This window comes from Panthera onca, chromosome E2 (genome assembly GCF_046562875.1).
Source record: "Panthera onca isolate mPanOnc1 chromosome E2, mPanOnc1 haplotype 2, whole genome shotgun sequence".
NCBI lineage: Eukaryota > Metazoa > Chordata > Mammalia > Carnivora > Felidae > Panthera > Panthera onca.
This window is the reverse complement of record NC_138353.1, coordinates 220,571-243,440: the sequence shown is the minus strand read 5'-3', so window position 1 is coordinate 243,440 and position 22,870 is coordinate 220,571. Positions and strand designations below refer to the sequence as shown.

General features: G+C 48.2%; 1 protein-coding gene across 1 annotated transcript; it reads left to right on the top strand.

The window, feature by feature from the left end:
• Positions 1-50: 50 nt before the first annotated feature.
• Positions 51-1,231, top strand: RNF225 (ring finger protein 225). Its single transcript, XM_078438602.2, has one exon. It carries the CDS (start codon positions 233-235, stop codon positions 1,229-1,231), a length of 999 nt encoding a protein of 332 aa, XP_078294728.2. The 5' UTR covers positions 51-232.
• Positions 1,232-22,870: the final 21,639 nt, after the last annotated feature.

Sequence of the window (22,870 nt, the reverse complement as noted above, 5' to 3'; positions counted from 1 at the left end):
TGTCCTGCCCCCCCCCCCCTTCCCTAGTCCTGATCTACTTCCTACTTCGGACACCCTTTTCCTCTGCTCCAACCCAGAGAGTCGCTAACTTTTCCCGTCCTCTCTGCTCCTTGGCTCTCGCAACCCCCCTTTCTCTGAATGCCCCCTGCTCTAGGTTGGGCCAGCCCCTGACCTTCGTTCTTACACGGCCTCCTTCCCTGGCTGACCGCCTCTCCCCTCAGGCCTCGTCCGGATGCCCTGCCCTCGGCCACCCTGGCTCCGCCGCCCCCGGGCCGCTCAAGGCTCAGGCCCCTGCTCCCCGGGCTCACTCTCTGTGCCACGCTCCCCGGGCAGGGGGGAGGGTGAAGACGACGAGGAGGAGGAAGAAGGGGACGGCAGCCCGGGCTCGGGCCCCATCCTGCCACCCGCGTCTCCCGTGGAGTGCCTCATTTGCGTGTCCCCCTTCAACGGCGAGTTCAAGCTGCCCAAGCGCCTGGACTGTGGCCACGTCTTCTGCCTCGAGTGCCTGGCCCGCTTGTCCCTGGCCACGGCGGGCGGCGGGGACGCGGTGGCGTGCCCCGTGTGCCGAGCGCCCACGCGCCTGGCCCCGCGCCGCGGGCTGCCCGCTCTGCCCACGCAGCCTGGCCTGCTGCCCCGCGAGGCGCGCGCGCCGACCCCGCGCCGGGGCTCCGTGCGCTTCGACCGCCGCCGCGGCCTGCTCTACCTGCGGCCGCCGCCGCCCCCGCCCGGGCCGCGCAAGTCCCGCGCCGCCCGCCCGCCGCCGCTGCCGCCGCCGCTGCGCCTCGGCCGCCCCCTGTCCCGCCGCCTCTCTCTGAGCAGCCCGGCCTGGGCCTTCAACGCGGCCGTGGCGCTGGCCGTGCTGGTGGCCGCGGGCCTGGTGGTGTCGGGCGTCTACATCTTCTTCCTCATCCCGCACGCCGCCTCCTCCGGCCCCGCGCGGCCCCAGCTCGTGGCGCTCGCCCCCGCGCCTGGCTTCTCGTGGTTCCCGCCGCGGCCCGCGCCCGGGGCGCCCTGGACCCCCGCCTGGACGCCGCGCCCCACGGGCCGTGACCTGGACACTGCCCTGCCGGGGGCTGCGGAGGACGCGCCGCAGCCCGAAGGGGGCTCCGAGGACACGGCGGAGGGCGAGGGGACGCCGGCCAGGGCCCCGAGCCGCACGTGGAGGGCAGGGGCTGGGCCCGGCTGGGCCCCGCGGGGACGGGGCGCGAGGAGGGTGTGGGGGCCGCAGTAAACGCATCTGTGCTCCGGGTCCTATCTTCAGGCCTGGGGACCTCCGTGTCACTCTAGTGGGGCCCTGCCAGCACCCCTTGCCATGATTCTCCTGGAGGCCTTAGTAAGGTGCATCCCTTACCGATCGCCCACTTCTCCAGAAGGAGGCCTGGTGGGATCATTCCAGGCATCATCACCACAAAGCAGGGGCCCTCTCAAGGACTACCCCCTGCCTTCATTCCCCCAAGGGGCCCTCAGAGAGCACCCATGACCCCAATCCCTGTGGACATCCGGCAGCTGAGGCTTATAAAGATCCCCATCTTTATAAAGGTCCTGCTGGGAGCCACTCCTAAGCCTGGTCTCCATTAGGATCCAGTGGGAAGTACCCTTGATCCTCATCCCTCGTGGCAGTCCACCTGGAGAGCCCCTCTGACCAGTATGGTGCAGGTACCCTGCTAGGGACACCATCAGCCCTGATCACAGGGCTCGACTAAGTGTACCCCCAGTCATCAGACCCCTGGGGGAGCACCCTCAGCAAGCAGCTGGGGCTGAAGGCTCTGATTTACCCACCCTTCGGACTCACTGGAGGTTGCTGGGGCCCCCCATCTTTGGAGGCAAATCTGCTGCTGCTGTTAGTCTCTGGCCATGGTCTGGCCCAGCCCATTGTAGTCCTCCCCCTCCCCCCTCCTCCCTCCCCCACCAATCCCTACTGAAGCTGTGGAGTTTTCCAATCTGCTGCATACAGGCTGGGTCTGGGTGGCATCCAGCTGTTTCCATGCTGGTCCTGTGTTGCCTCTCTGTAGACAAAGCTGGGACTTGAGCTTGGAGGGGCAGCAGTGGCCTGGCCAGGATTTAGGAGGGACAGATAGACCCTGAGCCTCAAAGACTAGCTCCCACTTGGTCCTGAGTACCAATTTGCAATGGGAGCCTCCACAACTCCAATGGGTCATGGCTTCTGGGACCCTCCTGAAACGCTGTAGGGGCAGCTCTGGTCACCTAGGCTTAAAGAGGCTAAGGTTGCCCTCTAGGTCAATGTCACATGATTTTGGGGGTGGGTGTTCCTGGATCTCCCTGGCCTGCTGGCAGGTATCCTGGCCCCCTTAGGTTCTAGAACCTCCATCACCCCCATCTGCACTCAGTTATTGCACCTCTTCCTCCAGGGCTCTATCAACCTTTTTTGGCATCCTTGCCATTCCCCTAGGTGAAGCTTCAGCCCTCCCTGTGGACGGCAGCCTGCAGGGTTCCTGTCCTCCTCCTCTCAGAAGCCTTCCCTGCTAATGTCACTGCAGGGTAGATGGCAGCCACCTGCTACACAAACTGAACACGGGCCTTCTGTTCCCCCCAGGTCCTGGAGCCCACATCCTGTCTCACTTTGCCCAGGGTTGGGGTTCTGTGTTTTGTGGGTGGGAATCCAGCATTTTCCAGAGAGCAAAATGACTGCTATGGGGCTGGAGGCTCCTGTTTGACTTGTTTACATCTGTGTCCTCAGTGCCTGGCATACAGAGGGGGACCAAATTGTATTCTGGGGAGTGACAGCATTGCAGGTGACAAAGAGGCAGCCCAGAAATGCCTATGGGCACTCCAGGCCCAACTGTCTCCCAGTCACCCCGATCTAGGCATGTCGGCAGAGCTCCTTTTGATACAAGCTGCTCCTTCCAGGTGGAAAGCCAGAGGGGGAACATCAGGACATTGAAGGGAGTGTCTTCCCAGACCAGTTCTTGTTGCACACCCAGGTGTCAACGTCACCCACAGGGGCTGGGGGCAGTGTGCTGGGTCACTGGGCAGTCATAGCCCAGCCCACTCAGGGAGGGAGGGGACTTGGTCAGGCAGGAACAGGTTGGTGGTCTGTATTAGTTTTCTCTGGCTGCTGCAACAAATTACCACCAACTGAGTTCCTTAGAACAACACACATTAAGTATCTTATAGTTCTGCAGGCCTGGAGTCTTGAAATCAATTTTGCCTCGATAAAATCAAGTGTCCTCAGGGCTAACTTCTCTGGAGGCTCCAAGAGAGAATGTCCTTAGCTTTTCCATCTTCTTGAGCTGCATTCCTTGGCTTCTTCCTCTATCTTCATATTTTATTTTATTTTATTTTATTTTATTTTATTTTATTTTATTTTATTTTATTTTTTAAGTAACTACACCTCACGTGGGGCTTAAATTCACAAACCCGAAATCAAGAGTCCTGCGCTCTACTGACTGAAGCAGCATGCTCTATCTTCAAAGGCAGCAGCCTAGCAGCTTCAGATCTCTCTCTGATCTGCCTCCCTCTTTCACTTATAAGGACACTGTGATTGCATTGAGCCCCCCCAGATAATCCCAATTTCCTCAGCTCAACATCCGCATCTGCAAAGTCCATTTTGCCATGTAAGGTAACAGATTCACAGACTCTGGGGATTAGGATGTGGCTATCTTTGGGGGACATTATTCAGCTTAGCATAGGGTCTCAGATATCCCTCTTCTCATTCCTTCCCTCCTCCACCCCAGGCTGGGAAAGTGGAGAGGGTCAGGAGTTGGATCCAGCTGGGGGTGTCAGAAAGGGGCCCTTAGCTGGTGGTGCACAGAAGAGGGAGAGACAATGCTGTCTGCTTGGAAGGAGACCTTAGAAATGTATCTTCAAAACAGCTGCCATCGAGGTAAAGGGACCTGGAACGGGAAGGTGGTGACTGAGGGCAGTGGGCAGGGCTGGCCCCTCCCCGCTGTCCTAACTAGCTTCCTCTTAGGGGCTAGGGAGAGTAAGAGAGTGCTTCTCCACTCTCACAAATGGAAACCTGAAGCCTCAGTCTTTCTTCCCTTTAAATGAGGCTGATGACAGATCCCAGGGGTCCTGACATTCCTGTCCACTAATTACCACCTTGATGCCTGCCCACCTGCTGCCCACAAACAAAAGGAGCTGCCCCAAACCACCCTGGGTGACTCCTCCCCATCCTTGCCTACCAGCCTATGTGGCCACCCAGAGCTGTGCTCTCCCAGTCCTCTCTCTGCCCACTGCATCCCTGCTGCATAACCACCCCTCGCCAGCCCCAGGCTTGCTCCTTCTTCTAGGTCCTGGTGCCTCTGACTACCCAGAGATGGGGCATCAACCTCAATGCCTTGCATGGTGCCAGAGATGCCAGACGTTTGTTCTTTTCTCTCTAAAATGGACAATAAACATTTTACTTGCAGGAAAATTTTGTTAATCGACAAGTATTTATTGAGCACCTGCTGTGTACCAAGGGGGGCGCCTGGGGACACCTCAGGAACAAAGAGGGCTCTCACATGCCAGATGACATCCATAAAGCTGAGCAGAGAGGCCATCATCTTGGCCACACTCCCTTCCTCGTCAAGCTCCTGGAGCCCCCAACTCCCCAAACCTTTCCCAGGTTGTCCCCCAGCTCTCCCTCCCATGCTCTCTGAAGGGCCCCCAGGTACTCCATTTACAGGGATCCTGCCAGCCTCTTCTGATTGGAGTCAAGGAGGCTCCTGCTTACTCCAAACCCGACCCTGACCATCAGGCATCCTTTCGTGTTGAGACCAAGGGAACAAAGGCCTCAGAGGGCCCTCACTGGACCCTGAGAGCAGCAGCGTCCAGATGACATATGGGGAAACTGAGGCTGATGGGCTGGGCAGGACGTGGATTTGAACAAAGACTAGAGCTTTCTGCAAAACACTTTCTCCCCTCAACTCCACGCCCTGGCGGGGCAGCCTTGGTTTTTTTCCCTTCCCTGGAGGTGCAGTGGAAGTTCTCTCTCAGTGCTTGGAGTCTTCTCTCCTTGCTAAGACGAGCAGCAGGCCAGGGGAGCTTGGGAGAGCTTCTAGCATTCCCGTCTGGGGGGCCACAGGAAGAGGGAGAGGTGAACAATAAACAAAAGACCCAGATACCTCAAACGCCTTAACGTAAGAAAAGGGGCAGATTTTGCGATCGCCTTTGTGGCGCTTCTGCTGTGTACCAGGCCCAGCGCTCTGGACACACAGGTCCATGCCCTCGCAGGGCTCACGCCAGACACAAGGTGGTGGACAGGGAATAAACTCGATTTGAACAGAGATAATACAATTATGGATAAATTTTAACACAGACAAATGTGAACGCGGGCAGATTAGATCACGAGGTTTCCAGTGGAGGTAAGTGCCAGAGGAAGACCCCAAATGTGCGCCGGGCAGGTGGACCTGCCTGACTCTGAGGCACTCTCACTAAAGCTAACCACGTATTCAGATTAGAGCTGGCAAGTGCTAAGATCCTCCCATCCCAGAAGGGAGACTGAGGCTGGGTCAGGGAGCATCTCCACTAGGAGCCCAACTTGGCGGCGCAATCCTGGACGTCTCCTCCAAGCTGCCACCCCCTCTGCGCTGGCAGTCTCTGCAGAGGCTTGGGGCCACAGTGGCCTGAGCGACCTGTGACCTGAGTTCTCCCTCCCTGGGGCATGGGGCATGGATGCTTCACTTTAATAGCCCGGGAAAACTTTGGGTATAGGGTATAGGACTTTTTCAAAGAAACTTCTAGAAATCTACTCTTTCCTTTTTAATTTTTTTAGAGAGAGGGAGAGAGAGTACATGTGAGCAGGGGAGAGGGTCAGAGAGAGAGAAAATGGGGATCTTAAGCAGGCTCCATGCTCAGTGTAGAGCCTGATGCGGGGCTTGATCCCGCGACCCTGGGATCATGACCCCGCGACCCTGGGATCATGACCTGGGCCGAAATCAAGACTGCCACTCAATAAACTGAGCCAGCCAGTCGCCCCAGCTCTGTAACTTCTTAATTAGGATCCAGCAAACTTTTTGTGTAAAGGGCCGGATCATAAATATTTTCGCCTTTGTGGGCTGTGCAGTTTCTAGTCACTACTCTGTCACTGTAGTGTGAAAGGAGCCATAGACAATATGTAAATGCATGGCTACGACTGTGTTCTAATAAAACTCTATTACCACCTTATAGCACCCAGAATGGCTAGTATCAAAAGACAAGAAATAACAAGTATTGGCAAGGATGTGAAGACAAAGGAGCCCTCGTGCACTGTTGATAGGAATGTAAATTGGTGCATCCACTGTGGAAAACAGTATGGAGGTTCCTCAAAAAATTAAAAATAGAAGGGACACCTGGCTGGCTCAGTCGGTGGAGCATGCAACTCTTGATTTCAGGGTTGTGAGTTCAAGCCCTGTGCTGGGTGTAGAGATTACTTAAAAAATAAAAGTCTTTGGGGTGCCTGGGTGGCTCAGTCAGTTAAGCCTGTGACTCTTGATCTCAACTCAAGTTTTGATCTCAAGGTCATGAGTTCAAGACCCATGTTGGCCTCTGGACTAGGCCTGGAGCCTACTTAAAAATAATAATAATAAATAAATTTTTTAAATCTTAAAAAAATTAAAAATAGAGATACTGCACAATCCAGTAATTTACTGAGGAAAATGAAAACAATTTGAAAATATATGCATCCCTATGTTTTTTTGCAGCATTACTTACAAAAGCCAAGATATGAAAGCAACCCTAATGTCCATCAATAGATGCATGGATAAAAAAGATGTGGGGTAAATACGATGAAATATTACTCAGCCATAAAAAAAGAATGAGATCTTGCCATTTGCAAAAATATGGACGGACCTAGATGGTATTATGCTAAGTGAAATAAGTCAGAGAAAGACAAATACCATATGATTTCACTTGTATGTGGACTCTAAAAACAAAACAAATGAACAAACAAAAAAAGCAGAAATAAACCCGTAAATACAGAGAACAAACTAGTGGTTGCCATAGAGGAGAGGGGACACGGGATGAGCAAAATGGGTGAAGGGGAAGGGAGGTAGAGGCTTCCAGTTATGGAATTAATAAGTCATGGCAATAAAAGGTACAACATAGGAAATATGGTCAAGGGTACAGTAATAGCGTTGTATGGTGACAGATGGTGGCTACACTTGTGGTGAGCATAACGTAATATATAGACTTGCTGAATGGCTACGTTGTACATCTGAAACTAATGTAACATTGTGTGTCAACTATACTCAATAAAAACTCTATTTATGGATGCTAAAATCTGAATTTAATATAATTTTCATAGGTTACAAAATGGTGTTCTTTTGATTTTTTTCAACCATAAAAAATGTAAAAACCATTCTTATCTTGGGGGTAGTACAAAAACAGGCAATGAGCTGCATTTGGACCACAAGCTATAGTCTGCTCTTGCCTGTCTTAAATTACTCATGACTCTTGATTTTGATATTCAGTGAACCACAGAAGACAGTGTCCTTCTTTGAGTGGCCGTGTGCACACGGTCTGAGGAGCATTCTTTCTCTCTGAACCAGGCTGGAGTATGGTTCTTCTGACCCAGCTGGCTCTTGTTGGTCCCTACTCCATGGGCTGCAGACTTGGTTTATCGTCACAGCTGGCCCCTCCCTTGCCAAGAGGCCAGCTCAGAGCTCATTGCTTCCATCAGTTCTGGACTCCATCCCAGGCTAAGTGAAGAGCTCTGTAGTGGGTGGAATAATGCCCCCCAAAGATATTCATGTTCTCATTCCTAGAATCTGTGAGTGTTAGATGGCAGAAGAAACTTTACAGATGTGATTAAGGATCTTAAAATGTGGAGATTACCCTAGATTATTTGTGTCGGGCTTCAATGCAATCACAAGTACCCTTCAAGAGGGAGACAGAGGAGTCAGAGAAAGAGATGTGACAACAAAGACAGAGGTCAGAGTAATGGGGCCACAAGCCAAGGAATGCAAGCAACCACCAGGAAGTGGAAGAGGCAAGGAACGGATTCTCCCCTAGAGGCTCTGGAGGGTGTATGGCCCTGGTGACACCTTGATTTTGCACTTCTAGCCTCCACGACTGTCAGACAATAAATTTCTGTTGTGTTAAGCCACCCAGCTTATGGAATTTTGTTATAGCAGGCCTAGAAAATGAATACATCCATATTTCCACTTTCAACCTCTTGCCACTTCTGCTCTGTCCCTTCCTGCCCCTGCCTCTGCCCTATCTCTCCCTCCTCCACCTCTCATTCCTCTCACCGCTCCCTCTAGTGTTTTCCAGTTTTGGTCTTCACTTAGTATATTATGAGATATGTTCATATCCTTAAACTGTTCTCAAATACTGGATACTCAGTTTCAACTGGATTTTCCTGTGCTTGAACACACCCTTCTGCACAACATTTACAAATTTCTAACAGGGCTGTGCTGCAAACCATTTATAGAGGTGAATATTGGAGAATCTGCCTTTTCTCCATGTTCTGTACTTCATTCTGTGTCCTTGTCCCTCGTGAGGCCTCCTACATTCTCTGATCTTGCGCATCAGCCTCTTAACCTGATTTGAACCTCCTCAATGGAGTTATTCTTAGTGTTAGACACACATTTATGATGGAACTGCCCCATTCAACCAAAGTCACCATGGACTTTGTCAGCATTTCTTCACTGTTGGCTTGTTGGCATTGAGTGGAGGACGAGGAGGCAACTTTCAAGCAGGGTGTTTTTATAAAAGAAGAGTCACAAATCTTCAAGGTTGGTCCTGCTACCCAGAAGATCCACCTCTGTGACATATGTAATCCAGTATTGAAGATAATTTTACACCTAGCTGAGCACCAAGGGGCAATCCTTGGATAGGAACCATATGTATGTAGGGATGTGGGAGAAGGTTCTAGTTCAGTGCAAAACTTTCCCAGCTCCCATCCTTCAATAATAATAATAATAGGAATGTCTGAGTTGCTCAGTCAGTTAAGTGTCCAACTCTTGATTTCAGCTCAGGTCATGATATCATGATTTGTGCCCTCCATCAGGCTCTGTGCTGACAGTGGGAAACCTGCTTGGGATTCTCTCTCTGCCCCTCCACTGCTCACCCACACTCTCTCTCAAAATAAATAAACTTTAAAAAAATAACAATATTAATAACTATGACAGTAATGTAGTAACACTCATTGAGAGTTTACTAAATTCCAAGCACCACGGTTTGCCTGTCATGTTTTTTTTTTTTTTAAAGCTCAAATAGCCCCACAGGTAAGTCCTAGAGATGGTGAAGAGGCTAATGATAAAAGACTCCAGAGCTGGGCACTCTGTGCCCTTAGACAAATAATGTGATCTTTTTGTGTCTCAGTTTCCTTCATGCCAAAACAGGGGTGAAAATAGCACAAGCTTCCCTGGTGTTTGAAAGGCTCAAAGTTATATAAAGACTAGATACATAAATAAAAGACAGTGCCCAGCAGAACTCAGCATGTGTAGTGATTACTATTGTATCTGTGTTACAGATGAGGACACCAGGGCTCACAGAGGTTCATCTACTTGACCAAGGTGACCCCTGCCCCAGTATAATTATGCTTGGAGTAGGGATGTGAACTTGGGGTTACAGGACTGCCTTGTATGCAGAGGAAGACTTTACTATTCTTATTTCATGGCCAATTTAGTAACTAATAGATTTATCAAACAATTAGCATGTTTAAACATTAAACAATCAACATTCCTAAATAACTACCAGTGGGACGAGTGAAAAATAAAAACTTAGGGATTTAAAAACAGTCGTATCCATGTTTAAATATTGTGTCCCACTCATAGGTACTCAAGTGAAACGAAAACTATATTCACAGACCAGTATACAAATATTCATAGCAATTTTATACTTTTTTTTAAATGGAAGCAACTCCAATATCCATTACTAGGATGAGTAAATACAATGTGGTACATCCATAAAATGGAATCCCATTAACCAATCAGAAGCAAAAACTTAGGGGCGCCTGGGTGGCTCAGCTGGTTAAACTGGACTTTTTTTTTTTTTTTGAGAGACAGAGACAGCGTGAGCGGAGGAGGGGCAGAGAGAGAAGGAAAGAGAGAATCCCAAGCAGGCTCCGAGCTGCCAGTGCCGAGCCCGACACAGGGCTCGAACTGAGGAATCGTGAAATCATGACCTGAGCGGAAACCGAGTGGGACGCTTAACCAACCGAGCCACCAAGGTGCCCCTAAACTGGACTCTTGATATCAGCTCAGGTCTTGATCTCATGGTCCTGAGTTCAAGCCCCATGTTAGGCTCTGCACTGGGCATGGAGCCTACTCAAAGGGGAAAAAAAAAAAAAAAAAAAAAAAAAAAAAAAAGAAGCAAAAAATTAATGACATATATGCAACACCATGGAGGAAAAAGTCTTAAAAGTATGAAGATAAGTGAAAGCTAGGAAAGAATGATCTTTAAGATTCCATGTATTATTTTTTTTCAAGATTTTATTTTTAAGTGATCTCTATACCCAAGATCCAGTGGGACTGGAAGTCACAACCCGTATATCGAGTTACGTGCTCTACCTACTAAGCCAGCCAGGCACCCCTGTAAGATTCCATTTATACAAATTCTAGAAAATACAGAATTATATTTTTCCACATTGGCTCTACTCATAAGGTGAGAGTTTTCTGAGCCCAAAGAAGAAAACATATGTGGGGCATTTTTTACTTAAGTCTTTCCCCAATGGTTGCGCATGTAAAATTCTCTGATATGAACTTGCTCCAGTAGACTTCAGAGGTGGGAGATATGACCAAGGCCCTGCGAAACTCCTTATGCACACAAGATTTTGCTCCGTGATCTCTCCAGTAGTAAAAGAGAGTTGCTTCTTCTCCAAGGACTTGCCATAAGCCACGCACTGAGAGGGCGAGTTTTCCGCGTCCACTCTCGGGATGTTCTGCACAGGGATTGTTGAGGCCTTAGCTGCCCGATAAGGGCACATACTGAGCAGTAGGAAGGCCCAGGCGGTGCACCATCTGCATCTCTGCCTACATCCAACTGTCAGCCTTCCTCCCCACACCTCCTTTTCCTCTTGCAGAGGTTCCCCAGGCATTAGTCCTTAGCTGCTCCACGCCACGGGGAACGACTCGGGGGCGGCCGCGGGCACGTGCCGGCTTCTGCTGTGGCCGCGGAGGACGCCCCCTCTCTGAGCGGCTGCACAGCCCCCGGGCGGTCCCACTATGGCTGGGGACGCCGGGGATCGAGGAGGCGGGACATTCGTCGCGGTGAAGGCGCGTTCATGGCGTGGTGGGACACCCCTCACCCCCACCCCTACACTCTCGTGCTGTCCCTGTTCCTGATTCCGCCCTTTCAGGGAGCCTTACAGACGCCGTCCCGTTGCTGCTACCCGATGCCTAAGCCAGAGGCTGTCGGAAGTGGAACTCTAGACAAACAACCGTCGGAGGCGGGTGGCGGAAGTCCCGCCCCAGAAGCCCTCCCCGAAACGCCCTCTCCTGGGTCTTCATTGGTCAGGGCCGAGAAGTCGTCGCAGTGTCTTCTGGGTAGCATAGTTCGCGCGGCGGGGCTCTGCGCTCCCGGCTGGCTGAGGCCTGTGGGTGCTCTACAGGCTGGGTGAGGGCAGCGTCCGTTGTCGTATCTTTGCCGAGCCGTGAGCCTCCAGTATTGGCTCCGTCTCCCTGAGACTCGTTGTCCCGACTATGGGATGGGCTGCCTTGTCACGGAGATATCCGCCCAGGCCGCGCGCTCTCCCGAGCCTCCTCACCCTGTCCTCGTCCCCGCTGCCCCGGCTAGCGGCACCCAGGGCCCTGTAGGCATTTTACGCAGGAAGGGGTGAGGATTGAGGCCCAGACTGCCACGGTCAGCCTGAGGTCATCCATCCTTTGGCAGGGCTGGGGTCGGGTCTGCCGACCCGCGGGACCCACCGAGGTATCCGCCTTTCGGTGTGCAGCTCCGCCCCCAGGGTCCCGAGGCGTTGGCGGTGATGACGGACCGGCTCAGATGAGTTGAGGGTGCTCCCTTGGCCCTCGCTAACTCAGACCCCGATATCTGGGATGTTGGTATCCTGAGACTTTTCCTCCTCGCCTCATTTGCCTCTCTGCCCTTAATTACTTGGGCTTTGGGAGTCCCATCTGGCCCATAATTCAGCGGTTATGCAGGAGAGTTCCCATTTCTGTCAGTCAGTAGGATGTGATATAGAAAGTGTTAAAGACACAGAGACCAGCAAATCCTTGGCAGTGAGGATGAACTGGGAATGTTAAGAGAACCACAGGCCCCACTTAGGTCTTTTGAGAACAGTGAGCAGGGGCAGGAGTCAGGCGGAGAATGGACCTAGACCTCTGTTCTGAGGATGCTGGGCGCCATGGGAGATTTAGAGCAGAGGAGGAAGATGATCTGACTCAGGTGTTGGGAGGCTCTCTCTGGCTAGAGGGGAGAACAGACTGTACTTGAAGAAGGCCCATGAAGAGGCTGCTGGTGACAGGTGGCTGCACCAGGGTGGTGGCAATGGAGATGGCAGATATGCTTGTACTCTGGATCTGTTATTTGAGTAGGACCAGCCCAACTGCCTGATGTGAGGCAGTGAAAGACACTGAGCTATCAAGGGTTAGCCTAGGTGTTTGGACTCAGTGGTTTGATGGGTGGAAGATAAATCAACAGATGTGGAAGTTGATGTCTAGAGCAGTTTCCAGGGACAAGATCTGGAGTGTGGTTTTGGAGATTTTAAGCATGATATATCCAAGTACTCTTGAATGGGGGTGTTGTGTAGGCTCCCGGATACACAACTCTGGAATTCTGCAGGATCAGGGCTGGGAACATCCAAAGGGTGGGGCTAGAGAGTGGAACTAGGAACAATGTGGGATTGGTGAAGGAATGTAAAGAATACCCCTACAGGTTGGAGAAGGGGAGGCTGAGAACCAAGGACCAGATGTCCTGACTATGCAGTTGGAAGGTGATGGTAGGTGTCATGAAGACACTGTGAAGGCTGGGCCAATGTTAGCAGGGGAATAAAGAGGGGGAGTGTCAGGGGGCCAAGGCACCTGAGAGGCAAGTGGACCTGGGGTGGAGCCTGTGGCATGGCGGTGATGGATGTAGGTGGTAAGTGGGCCCAGGATTGGGCTGATTCTGTGGGATCTCTAGGCTTTTATGTCTGCCCCCTTTGGGGCCCGAGGCTTTTCATTCAGGGTTGCAGAGGCACTCAGTGGCAGATGGGGGTCACCTGGGAGACAGGTAGGGTCCCAGGCCCGGTGGGCTGGACTCTGAATGTGCCTTAGGAGGGGAGAGGAGGGTCACGGCAAGTGAAAGGACAGCTTGTGCAAAGGCAGAGTTGAAGGAATTCCGGGATCTCAGAGATCCAGTTGTACTTCTGAGTGGCTGAATATTGAAGCTAGGAGCAGGGCCTGGTGGGGAGTCTTTAATGCAGGGGTGGGGGATTCCTGTGGCACTGGGCCATTGGAGGTGCAGGCGCAGACAGGCCTGAGCCAGGATAGGATTGTGGTTTCTATGCCACAGACTCTCAGGACGCCACGTGGAGAGTGGCCTGTGGGGAGGCCAGGGAGTTGCCAATGGGGTGAGCTGGTGAGGTTGTCCTAGGGGTGTGGAATTATGAGCATGCCAAGTATGTTATGTGCCTGATGGGGGGAGGGCAGACTGAAGGGCCTTGGGAGCGAGTATCTCGACCTAAGGGAGAATGGCGCGTGTAGGTTTGGTTGCATCTGAGAGGTGTGATCTGAAGGACACAGAGGGAATGGGCTGGGAGGAGAAAGGGTGAGGCCTGTGTGGCTGGACCAGAACATAGATGGCATCCATCCTGTTGTTGCTGTGGGCTGGATACAGAGTCCAATAGTAACATGAGGAGAACAGCATCAATGGTGTTGCGACCTTGGTATTCTCTCTGAGGCAGAGTTCTGGGGAAAGGGGGAGCATCAGGATGTGTTTGGGGGTGGTGGTTTGGGCCTCTGGGGAAATAGGATGTCAGTGAGAGATGTATTACCCTTCCATGTCAAAGGCCTGGCTGGGTGTGTCCCTTTGTCCATATTTTGGTTGTTTTTTCTGCCTAGTCATCAACGCCTAGGATCAGTTGAACCCACCACTGCAGGGTATGGTGACATGTGAGGACGTGGCCCTGTATTTCTCCCAGAAGAAGTGAAGGCTCCTTAATGTAACCCCATGTAATCACCATGACGTGATGTTGAACTTTGAACTCGTCGGCTCACCGGGTAAGTCCCTTACGCCCTCCTGGAGTACATGATCACCCTCTGCCTTTTCCCATGGGAAGTTCTGTCTATCCCAAAGCTGGACCAGAGGGCTGCTTCTTTCCCAGGTTCCCTATGGTGGGTGCTGTGGGTGCTGTGACTGGGCCAGGTGTACTTTCCCTGCATTTCTTTGAGCAGCCCTATGAGTAGCCCCAACAGGTATTACCTGAAGGCTTCATAGGGTAGAGTTTGGGGGGGCCAGCTCTTTCACAGGTATCCAACTGATCCCACCAATCTCAGCCTGTCTCCAGCTTGTTGATGTGTGTGCAGCACATGCGTGAGAGCTTAGTTGCATCTCTAAACTTTTTTAATAGCAGAAATTACAGGAAAGCCTTCAGATATAGCTCCAACCTCATTCAGTACTGAGAAATTCATCACCCCAAAATGACTTGTAAATGCAGTGAATGTAGAAAACCTTTACCCCAAAGCCCCAAATTTGTTCTACATGTAAGTTTTCCTACCACAGAATATCCTCTTTAGCCCAACCAGTGTGGGAAAGCCTTTAGCTACAGCTCCAACCTTATTCCACACCAGAAAGTTCACGCTGAGGGCCTTAGAAGTACAATGAAAGTGGGAAAGCCTTTAGCCATGGCTATCACCTTGTTCGGCCTCACACCAAAGAGAAGTCTTTGCGAGGGAGCCACCGCCAAAGGCTCAACCTTGTGTAATAGTTTTCTATTGCTGTGTAAGAAATCACAATTACCAAAACATCCATGTATTAGTTCACAGTTCTGAGGTCAGAGTTCTAGCACGACATGGCTAAGTTTTCTGCTCCTACTAGGGTGAAGGTGCTGGCTAGGCTGAGTTCTTCTCTGGAGGTTCTGGAGAAAAAAATCCATTCGGTCTCATGAATTACAACAGAAAAATCTTGGGGCCTTAGAATTCTGCCCACCATGCTTTTTAAAAAGGGCAAAAGATTGGGACACCTCCACAGACAGCCAATAAACACAAGAAAATATGCTTGGGCACCTGGGTCGCTCAGTCATTATGCATCTGACTTCAGCTGAGGTCATGATCTCACGATTTCTGAGTTCAGTTCCCACATCAGTTGAGCTTGTATGCCTCTAATGGTGAGCTTTGCTTCCCTCTGTCTCTGTCTCTGTCTCTCTGTCTGCCCCTCCTAGGATTCTTTCTCTCTCTGCCCCCTCACTCACTTGTGCTCTCAAATTAAAAAAAGAAAATAAAAAAAGAAAAGATGCTAAACATCGTATGCCATTAGGGAATTGCAAATTAAAACAAGAGCATTACATATGTATTAGAATGGCTAAAATCCAAAATACTGACAGCAGGAGGAACCAGAACTCTCATTCAATGGTACAGTCACTTTGGTAGAGTTTGACAGTTTATTGCAAAGTTAAATATAGTCCTAGCATATGATCCAAGCAATCACCCTCCTAGGTATATACCCAAATGTGCTGAAAACTTAAGTCCACACAAAAACAAGCACATGGTTTATAGCAAGTTTATTTGTAATTTCTCAGAACTGAAATCAACTCAGATGTCTTTCAATAGGTAAATGGATAAAGAAACTATGGTGCACCCATACAATGGGATATTATTCAGCAATAAAAAAAAAAAAACTGAGCTATCAAGTTTTATCAAGCTTAAGACATGGAGGAATCTTAAATGCATATTGCTAAGTGAAACAGTCTGAAAAAGGCATACTGCATAATTCCAACTTTATGGCATTCTGGGAAAGGCAAAACATAGAGACAGTAAAGTAGTGGTTGACAGGGACTTGGAGGAGGGAGGGAGGGAGGGAGGAACAGATGGATCACAGGGGATTTTTCATGCAGCACAACTATTCTGTATGGTACCGGAATGACTGACACATGCGACATTATGTACTTGTCAAGAGTCAAGACCCATATTATGTACAACACAAAGGATAAACTCTAATGTAAACTGTAGACTTTAGTTAATAACGTGTCAACATGGGTTCATCAATTATAACAAACATGCCACACTAAAGATGTTAACAGTCGGGGAAACTGTGCAGGGATACCAGGAATATGGGAAGTCTGTACTATCATCTCAATTTTCCATAAATGTAAAACTGCTCTAAAAATAATGCATATTAATAAAAACTAGAGTAATATTGGAAAACATCAGAAATTTTAAAAATGAGCCAGGGACGCCTGGGTGGCTCAGTCACTTGAGTGTCCGACTGCAGCTCAGGTCATGATCTCATGGTTCGTGAGTTCAAGCCCTGCATGAGGCTCACTGCTGTCAGCACAGAGCCCTCTTTGGATTATCTGTACCCCTCCCCTGCTCACGCTCTCTCAAAAAAGAATAAACATTACAAAGGAAAAATGAGCCAGACTAGAGACAAAGGGAAAATCATATGATTTTCACTTGTAGTTCATAGTAGCCTACTTGGAACACAGCTGACCAGTGTGAAGCATTGTCTACTCAAATTTAAAACAGTTCTCCCAATGACAGGCCCAAGGAGACTCATACAATGAACTTAAGAGCTGCACTGTTTTGAGGGGAAACTGCCTAACAACAGGCACTACTGGAAATGATTAGGGTATCTCCATTAAAAAATGTTGGCACCAAACATGACTGTATTTATAATCAGCAAGTATACTTCTAAACATTCTTGGACAATCAGAACACATCATGCGCTTGTTAAAGAGTAGACAGAGTCCCAGCTGGTGCCTTGGATGTTTTCACTCTCTCTTCCCTGCTCCTGATGAGCAGGGTCTTGGGGTTATCTCCTTGTCCATGTCAACCAACCCAGTAAGTACTAAAGCTGAAAGTATGTGACCCCAGACAATGATCTGAATCCACATGAAAAAACAAAAAAGCACCAGTAATTATGTAAGTATAAGTAGAAATGCATATTTCTTAACTTATTGTAAAAGTAACTATACAAAACCATATACACACACACACACACACAACTATACACAACTATATATCTATCTATATCTATATCTATATTAGTTGTACTGTTTGGCCTATAACAAATAGAAATATACTTTCCATTAGCAACACAATGGAGGTGAGTGGGACACTATTGGCTTAAGGAAATGGCTCCAGTGAGTATCTCAAATTCAACACATGGGCGTATTTATTTGTCCAACCTCATCAAATTTTGCACTTGAAAGGAGTGCATTTTGTTGTACATAAGCTACACATTAATCAAGTTGACTTAAAAAAAATTCCAGTTAGAAAATGGGCAAAAACTTAAGATTATATTATCCATATATCCATATATTACCCATATCCATATATCCATATATATCCATATGTGCAAATACATGCATGGAAAGATGTTCAATAGTAATTACTAGTGGGAACGTAAAATAGTACAGCTACTCTGGAAACAATTTGGCAGTTTAGTATACACTTACTGTACAACTCTACAATTGAATTCTTGGGTTTATCACCTCCCTGACACAAACAATGACAACTCATGTCCACACAAAAATGAAAACATGTTCAGAGAGAACCGAATACAAATGTTAGTGGCAGTGTTATTTGTAATAATAATAATAATAATAATAATAATAATAGTAATAATGCAGACAGCCCAGATGTCCCTCAATAGGTCAATAGCTAAACAAACTGTGGTATAGCCACACTATTCAGCAATTAAAAAGGAACAAGCTACTGACACACACAACTTGGATGGATCTCAAGTGCATTATGATGAATGGTGAAAGCCCAAAGTATATCCCATCCATACTATAGGATTCCATTTACGTGACATTCGTGATGTGGCACAAATATAGTGATGGGGGACAGATCAATGGTCGTCAGGATTGGGAGAAGGTGTGACCTAAGGGTTAGTTAGAAGAGCTTCCTTGTGAAATGGAACAGCTCTGTAGTGGATGGTGGTGGTGGTAGTAATATGAATTTAAACATATGATGATATTTCATAGAACTACATAAAGAGTATATGTGAAAATTGCTGTCATCTGAATAAGGTCTGTGGTTGAGTTAAAAGTACTGTATTAATACTATTTTCCTGGCTTTGACAATGTACTATGGTTACGTACATTGAGGGAAGCTGGACGAAGGGTACATGGGATCGGTTTTGAAACATCTTTCAAAGTACTTCAAAATAAAAAGTATTTAAAAAATTCCTTGAATGTATATGTCCAATTGAGTGTGGAAACACACAAAAAAAGCACTATGAAATAAGAGTACATATCTATTAGAATGGCTAGTGTAAGGTAAACATACATACTACTGTGCTTACAAAAGGGTCAGGCAAACAGTCCTTGTGGCGTACATGAGGAAGCTCACTGGGATTAATATTGCTGTAAGACCCTCACAGACACTGCTGGGCTTTATATGGGAGGTAGAATAGGGGGTCAGAGCCACTTCTCCACAGGGTCACTGGTCTCATCTGTCAATCCATAAAGTACACTGACCCCTCAACCTAGCAGGAAGACTTATATGGAATGTTTGTACTTTGATAAGGGAGCACATCACAAAATACAGGCAGGACTCTTGCCCAAGAGATGTGTTCTTACATGCTACATCATTCCCAACTGGAGACATGCAAGAATAATTCCCCCTAGACTATGCAGAGAGAAGGGTCTACACTGTTTCAAATTCAATGTATAAAATGTGATTCTGTATCTCATACTTTCAAATCCACACACTTCAAACTTGCATCATATGTAACCACCATGTCCTGCTAGATGCAAAATGGTACACAGAGGCAAGGGGGTCAGAACTTAGGGAGTCAGGCTGAGCTGATTTGTACCTGGGCTCCCATGTGACTGTGGGTACAATGCCTCACCACTGTGTCCATTTCCTTATGTATAGAATGGGGAAATTAGGGGCGCCTGGGTGGCTCAGTCGGTTGAGCTTCCGGCTTCGGCTCAGGTCATGATCTCACGGTCTGTGAGTTCGAGCCCCGCGTCAGGCTCTGTGCTGACAGCTCGGAGCCTGGAGCCTGCTTCGGATTCTGTGTGTCCCTCTCTCTCTGACCCTCCCCCATTCATGCTCTGTCTCTCTCTGTCTCAAAAATAAATAAACATTAAAAAATAAATAAATAAAATAAAATGGGGAAATTACAATCAGCCCATGGTGGGTGAGAATACCGACATTGAATGCCAGCAATGGAAGCTCAGAATCACTGCTCAGTCTCTGTATGGCTGTGTGGACACTCCCACCTTCAGTCACACTCCACAACCTTTCACAACTGGTTGGCAGGAAGTATCTCCCAACTGCCAACAGCCTCCCATGCTACACTGTGATCTGGATATTTCCAGGTGTCCACCTGCTGCGGCAACCCAAATTGCACCCTCCTCTTGCCATCCTTCAGGAAGCCAGTCCTAAGTAGATGCCCTACATTTAGGGGTGCCTGGGTGGCTCAGTCAGTTAAGCGTCCGACTCTTGATTTTGGCTCAGGTCATGAACTTGTGGTTTCAAGATTGAGTCCCATGTCGGGCTCCACACTGATTGTCTCTCTCTCTCCCTCTCTCCCTTTGTCCCTCTCCCCTGCTTGTGCTGTCTCCCCCCCCCCCCAAAAAAAAAAGATGTCCTACATTTAGGGTCACCCTGCCACCTTCCCAGTAAGACTCCATTATCTCATTACCTGTCCTTGTGGTCCCTAAAGAAGCACTAAACCTTTAATCTGAAAAGTAAAACTACTGAGGTCCAAGAAGTCAACCTCAGGAAGTAACACAAATAAAAACCATAATGAGCTGTGAATGCAAGCCCAAGAAAGATGAGTAAAGAGAGGAAACTTCAGTCCGAGAACACTTGGGTTCAAATTGTAGTGCTGTCGCCTACCAGTTGTGACCAAGCAAGCATGAGCCTCTGCCCACACCCAAGACAGGGAAGCCTGGCTCACTGAGGAATGGACTTTCTAGAACTACTGAAGAATGTGTATCTGCCCAAGACATGTTGAAGATGGCCAATGTTTTCAGCAGAAAGAAGGGAGAGGGGAGGTGAGACATGGAAGACAGAGAGGTGAGGGACAGCCAGGATAGAGGAGTCAGGGAAGTAGATGAGAGGGTAGACTGTCCATTAAGTCAGGAAGATAGAAAAGTCACAAGGGTAGTGGCCATGGCACTTGGACACCAGAGGTACAGCTCAGGCTCCAGGCACAAGAATAGTCTAACCCCAGAGACACTCCCACTCCCCAGCTTGCAATCTCGATGGATGAGCCTCTTCAGGACCTCTCATGCATCCTTGGTTTCAAGTCTACCTGGTCCATCAGTGCTCTTGACAGTACAGGTGACCTCATGGAGTGGAAAGGTGATAATCATGCAGGGAATACATACTGCTAGGCTCAGAGTCCAGCCTAGGCTAGAACAATCCACCCAATGACAGTAGTCTGTGGCCACTAACCACAGGCATGTACCATGTGGTGAGGGCAGTCCCAACTGTGCCTGCCTTCTTGGAGAGAATACACAGGTGTAACTGAGGAACAGGGTTGCGAGGAATATCTGAAGATATCCGATCAACTCAGGACCTGTTAATAAGAGGTAAACACGGGATAGAAGGAACATACTTAAAGATCATAAAGGCCATTTATGAAAAGCCCACAGCTAACATCATCCTCAACGGGGAAAAACTGAGAGCTTTTTCCCTGAGATCAGGAACACGACAGGGATGCCCACTCTCACCGCTGTTGTTTAATATAGTGCTGGAAGTTCTAGCATCAGCAATCAGACAACAAAAGGAAATCAAAGGCATCAAAATTGGCAAAGATGAAGTCAAGCTTTCGCTTTTTGCAGATGACATGATATTATACATGGAAAATCCGATAGACTCCACCAAAAGTCTGCTAGAACTGATACATGAATTCAGCAAAGTTGCAGGATACAAAATCAATGTGCAGAAATCAGTTGCATTCTTATACACTAACAATGAAGCAACAGAAAGACAAATGAAGAAACTGATCCCATTCACAATTGCACCAAGAAGCATAAAATACCTAGGAATAAATCTAACCAAAGATGTAAAAGATCTGTATGCTGAAAACTATAGAAAGCTTATGCAGGTAATTGAAGAAGATATAAAGAAATGGAAAGACATTCCCTGCTCATGGATTGGAAGAATAAATATTGTCAAAATGTCAATACTACCCAAAGCTATCTACACATTCAATGCAATCCCAATCAAAATTGCACCAGCATTCTTCTCGAAACTAGAACAAGCAATCCTAAAATTCATATGGAACCACAAAAGGCCCCGAATAGCCAAAGTAATTTTGAAGAAGAAGACCAAAGCAGGAGGCATCACAATCCCAGACTTGAGCCTCTACTACAAAGCTGTCATCATCAAGACAGCATGGTATTGGCATAAAAACAGACACATAGACCAATGGAATAGAATAGAAACCCCAGAACTAGACCCACAAACGTATGGCCAACTCATCTTTGACAAAGCAGGAAAGAACATCCAATGGAAAAAAGACAGTCTCTTTAACAAATGGTGCTGGGAGAACTGGACAGCAACATGCAGAAGGTTGAAACTAGACCACTTTCTCACACCATTCACAAAAATAAACTCAAAATGGATAAAGGACCTGAATGTGAGACAGGAAACCATCAAAACCTTAGAGGAGAAAGCAGGAAAAGACCTCTCTGACCTCAGCCGTAGCAATCTCTTACTCGGCACATCCCCAAAGGCAAGGGAATTAAAAGCAAAAGTGAATTACTGGGACCTTATGAAGATAAAAAGCTTCTGCACAGCAAAGGAAACAACCAACAAAACTAAAAGGCAACCAACGGAATGGGAAAAGATATTTGCAAATGACACATCGGACAAAGGGCTAGTATCCAAAATCTATAAAGAGCTCATCAAACTCCACACCCGAAAAACAAATAACCCAGTGAAGAAATGGGCAGAAAACATGAATAGACACTTCTCTAAAGAAGACATCCGGATGGCCAACAGGCACATGAAAAGATGTTCAACGTCGCTCCTTATCAGGGAAATACAAATCAAAACCACACTCAGATACCACCTCACGCCAGTCAGAGTGGCCAAAATGAAGAAATCAGGAGACTATAGATGCTGGAGAGGATGTGGAGAAACAGGAACCCTCTTGCACTGTTGGTGGGAATGCAAATTGGTGCAGCCGCTCTGGAAAGCAGTGTGGAGGTTCCTCAGAAAATTAAAAATAGACCTACCCTATGACCCAGCAATAGCACTGCTAGGAATTTATCCAAGGGATACAGGAGTACTGATGCATAGGGGCACCTGTACCCCAATGTTTATAGCAGCACTCTCAACAATAGCCAAATTATGGAAAGAGCCTAAATGTCCATCAACTGATGAATGGATAAAGAAATTGTGGTTTATATACACAATGGAATACTACGTGGCAATGAGAAAAAATGAAATATGGCCTTTTGTAGCAACATGGATGGAACTGGAGAGTGTGATGCTAAGTGAAATAAGCCATACAGAGAAAGACAGATACCATATGGTTTCACTCTTATGTGGATCCTGAGAAACATAACAGAAACCCATGGGGGAGGGGAAGGAAAAAAAAAAAAAAAAGAGGTTAGAGTGGGAGAGAGCCAAAGCATAAGAGACTGTTAAAAACTGAGAACAAACTGAGGGTTGATGGGGGGTGGGAGGGAGGGCAGGGTGGGAGGGAGGGCAGGGTGGGTGATGGGTATTGAGGAGGGCACCTTTTGGGATGAGCACTGGGTGTTGTATGGAAACCAATTTGACAGTAAATTTCATATATTAAAAAATAAAAATAAAATAAAGAAAAAAAAAAAAAAAAGAGGTAAACATTGCACAGCCAGGGGGCTGGAGTC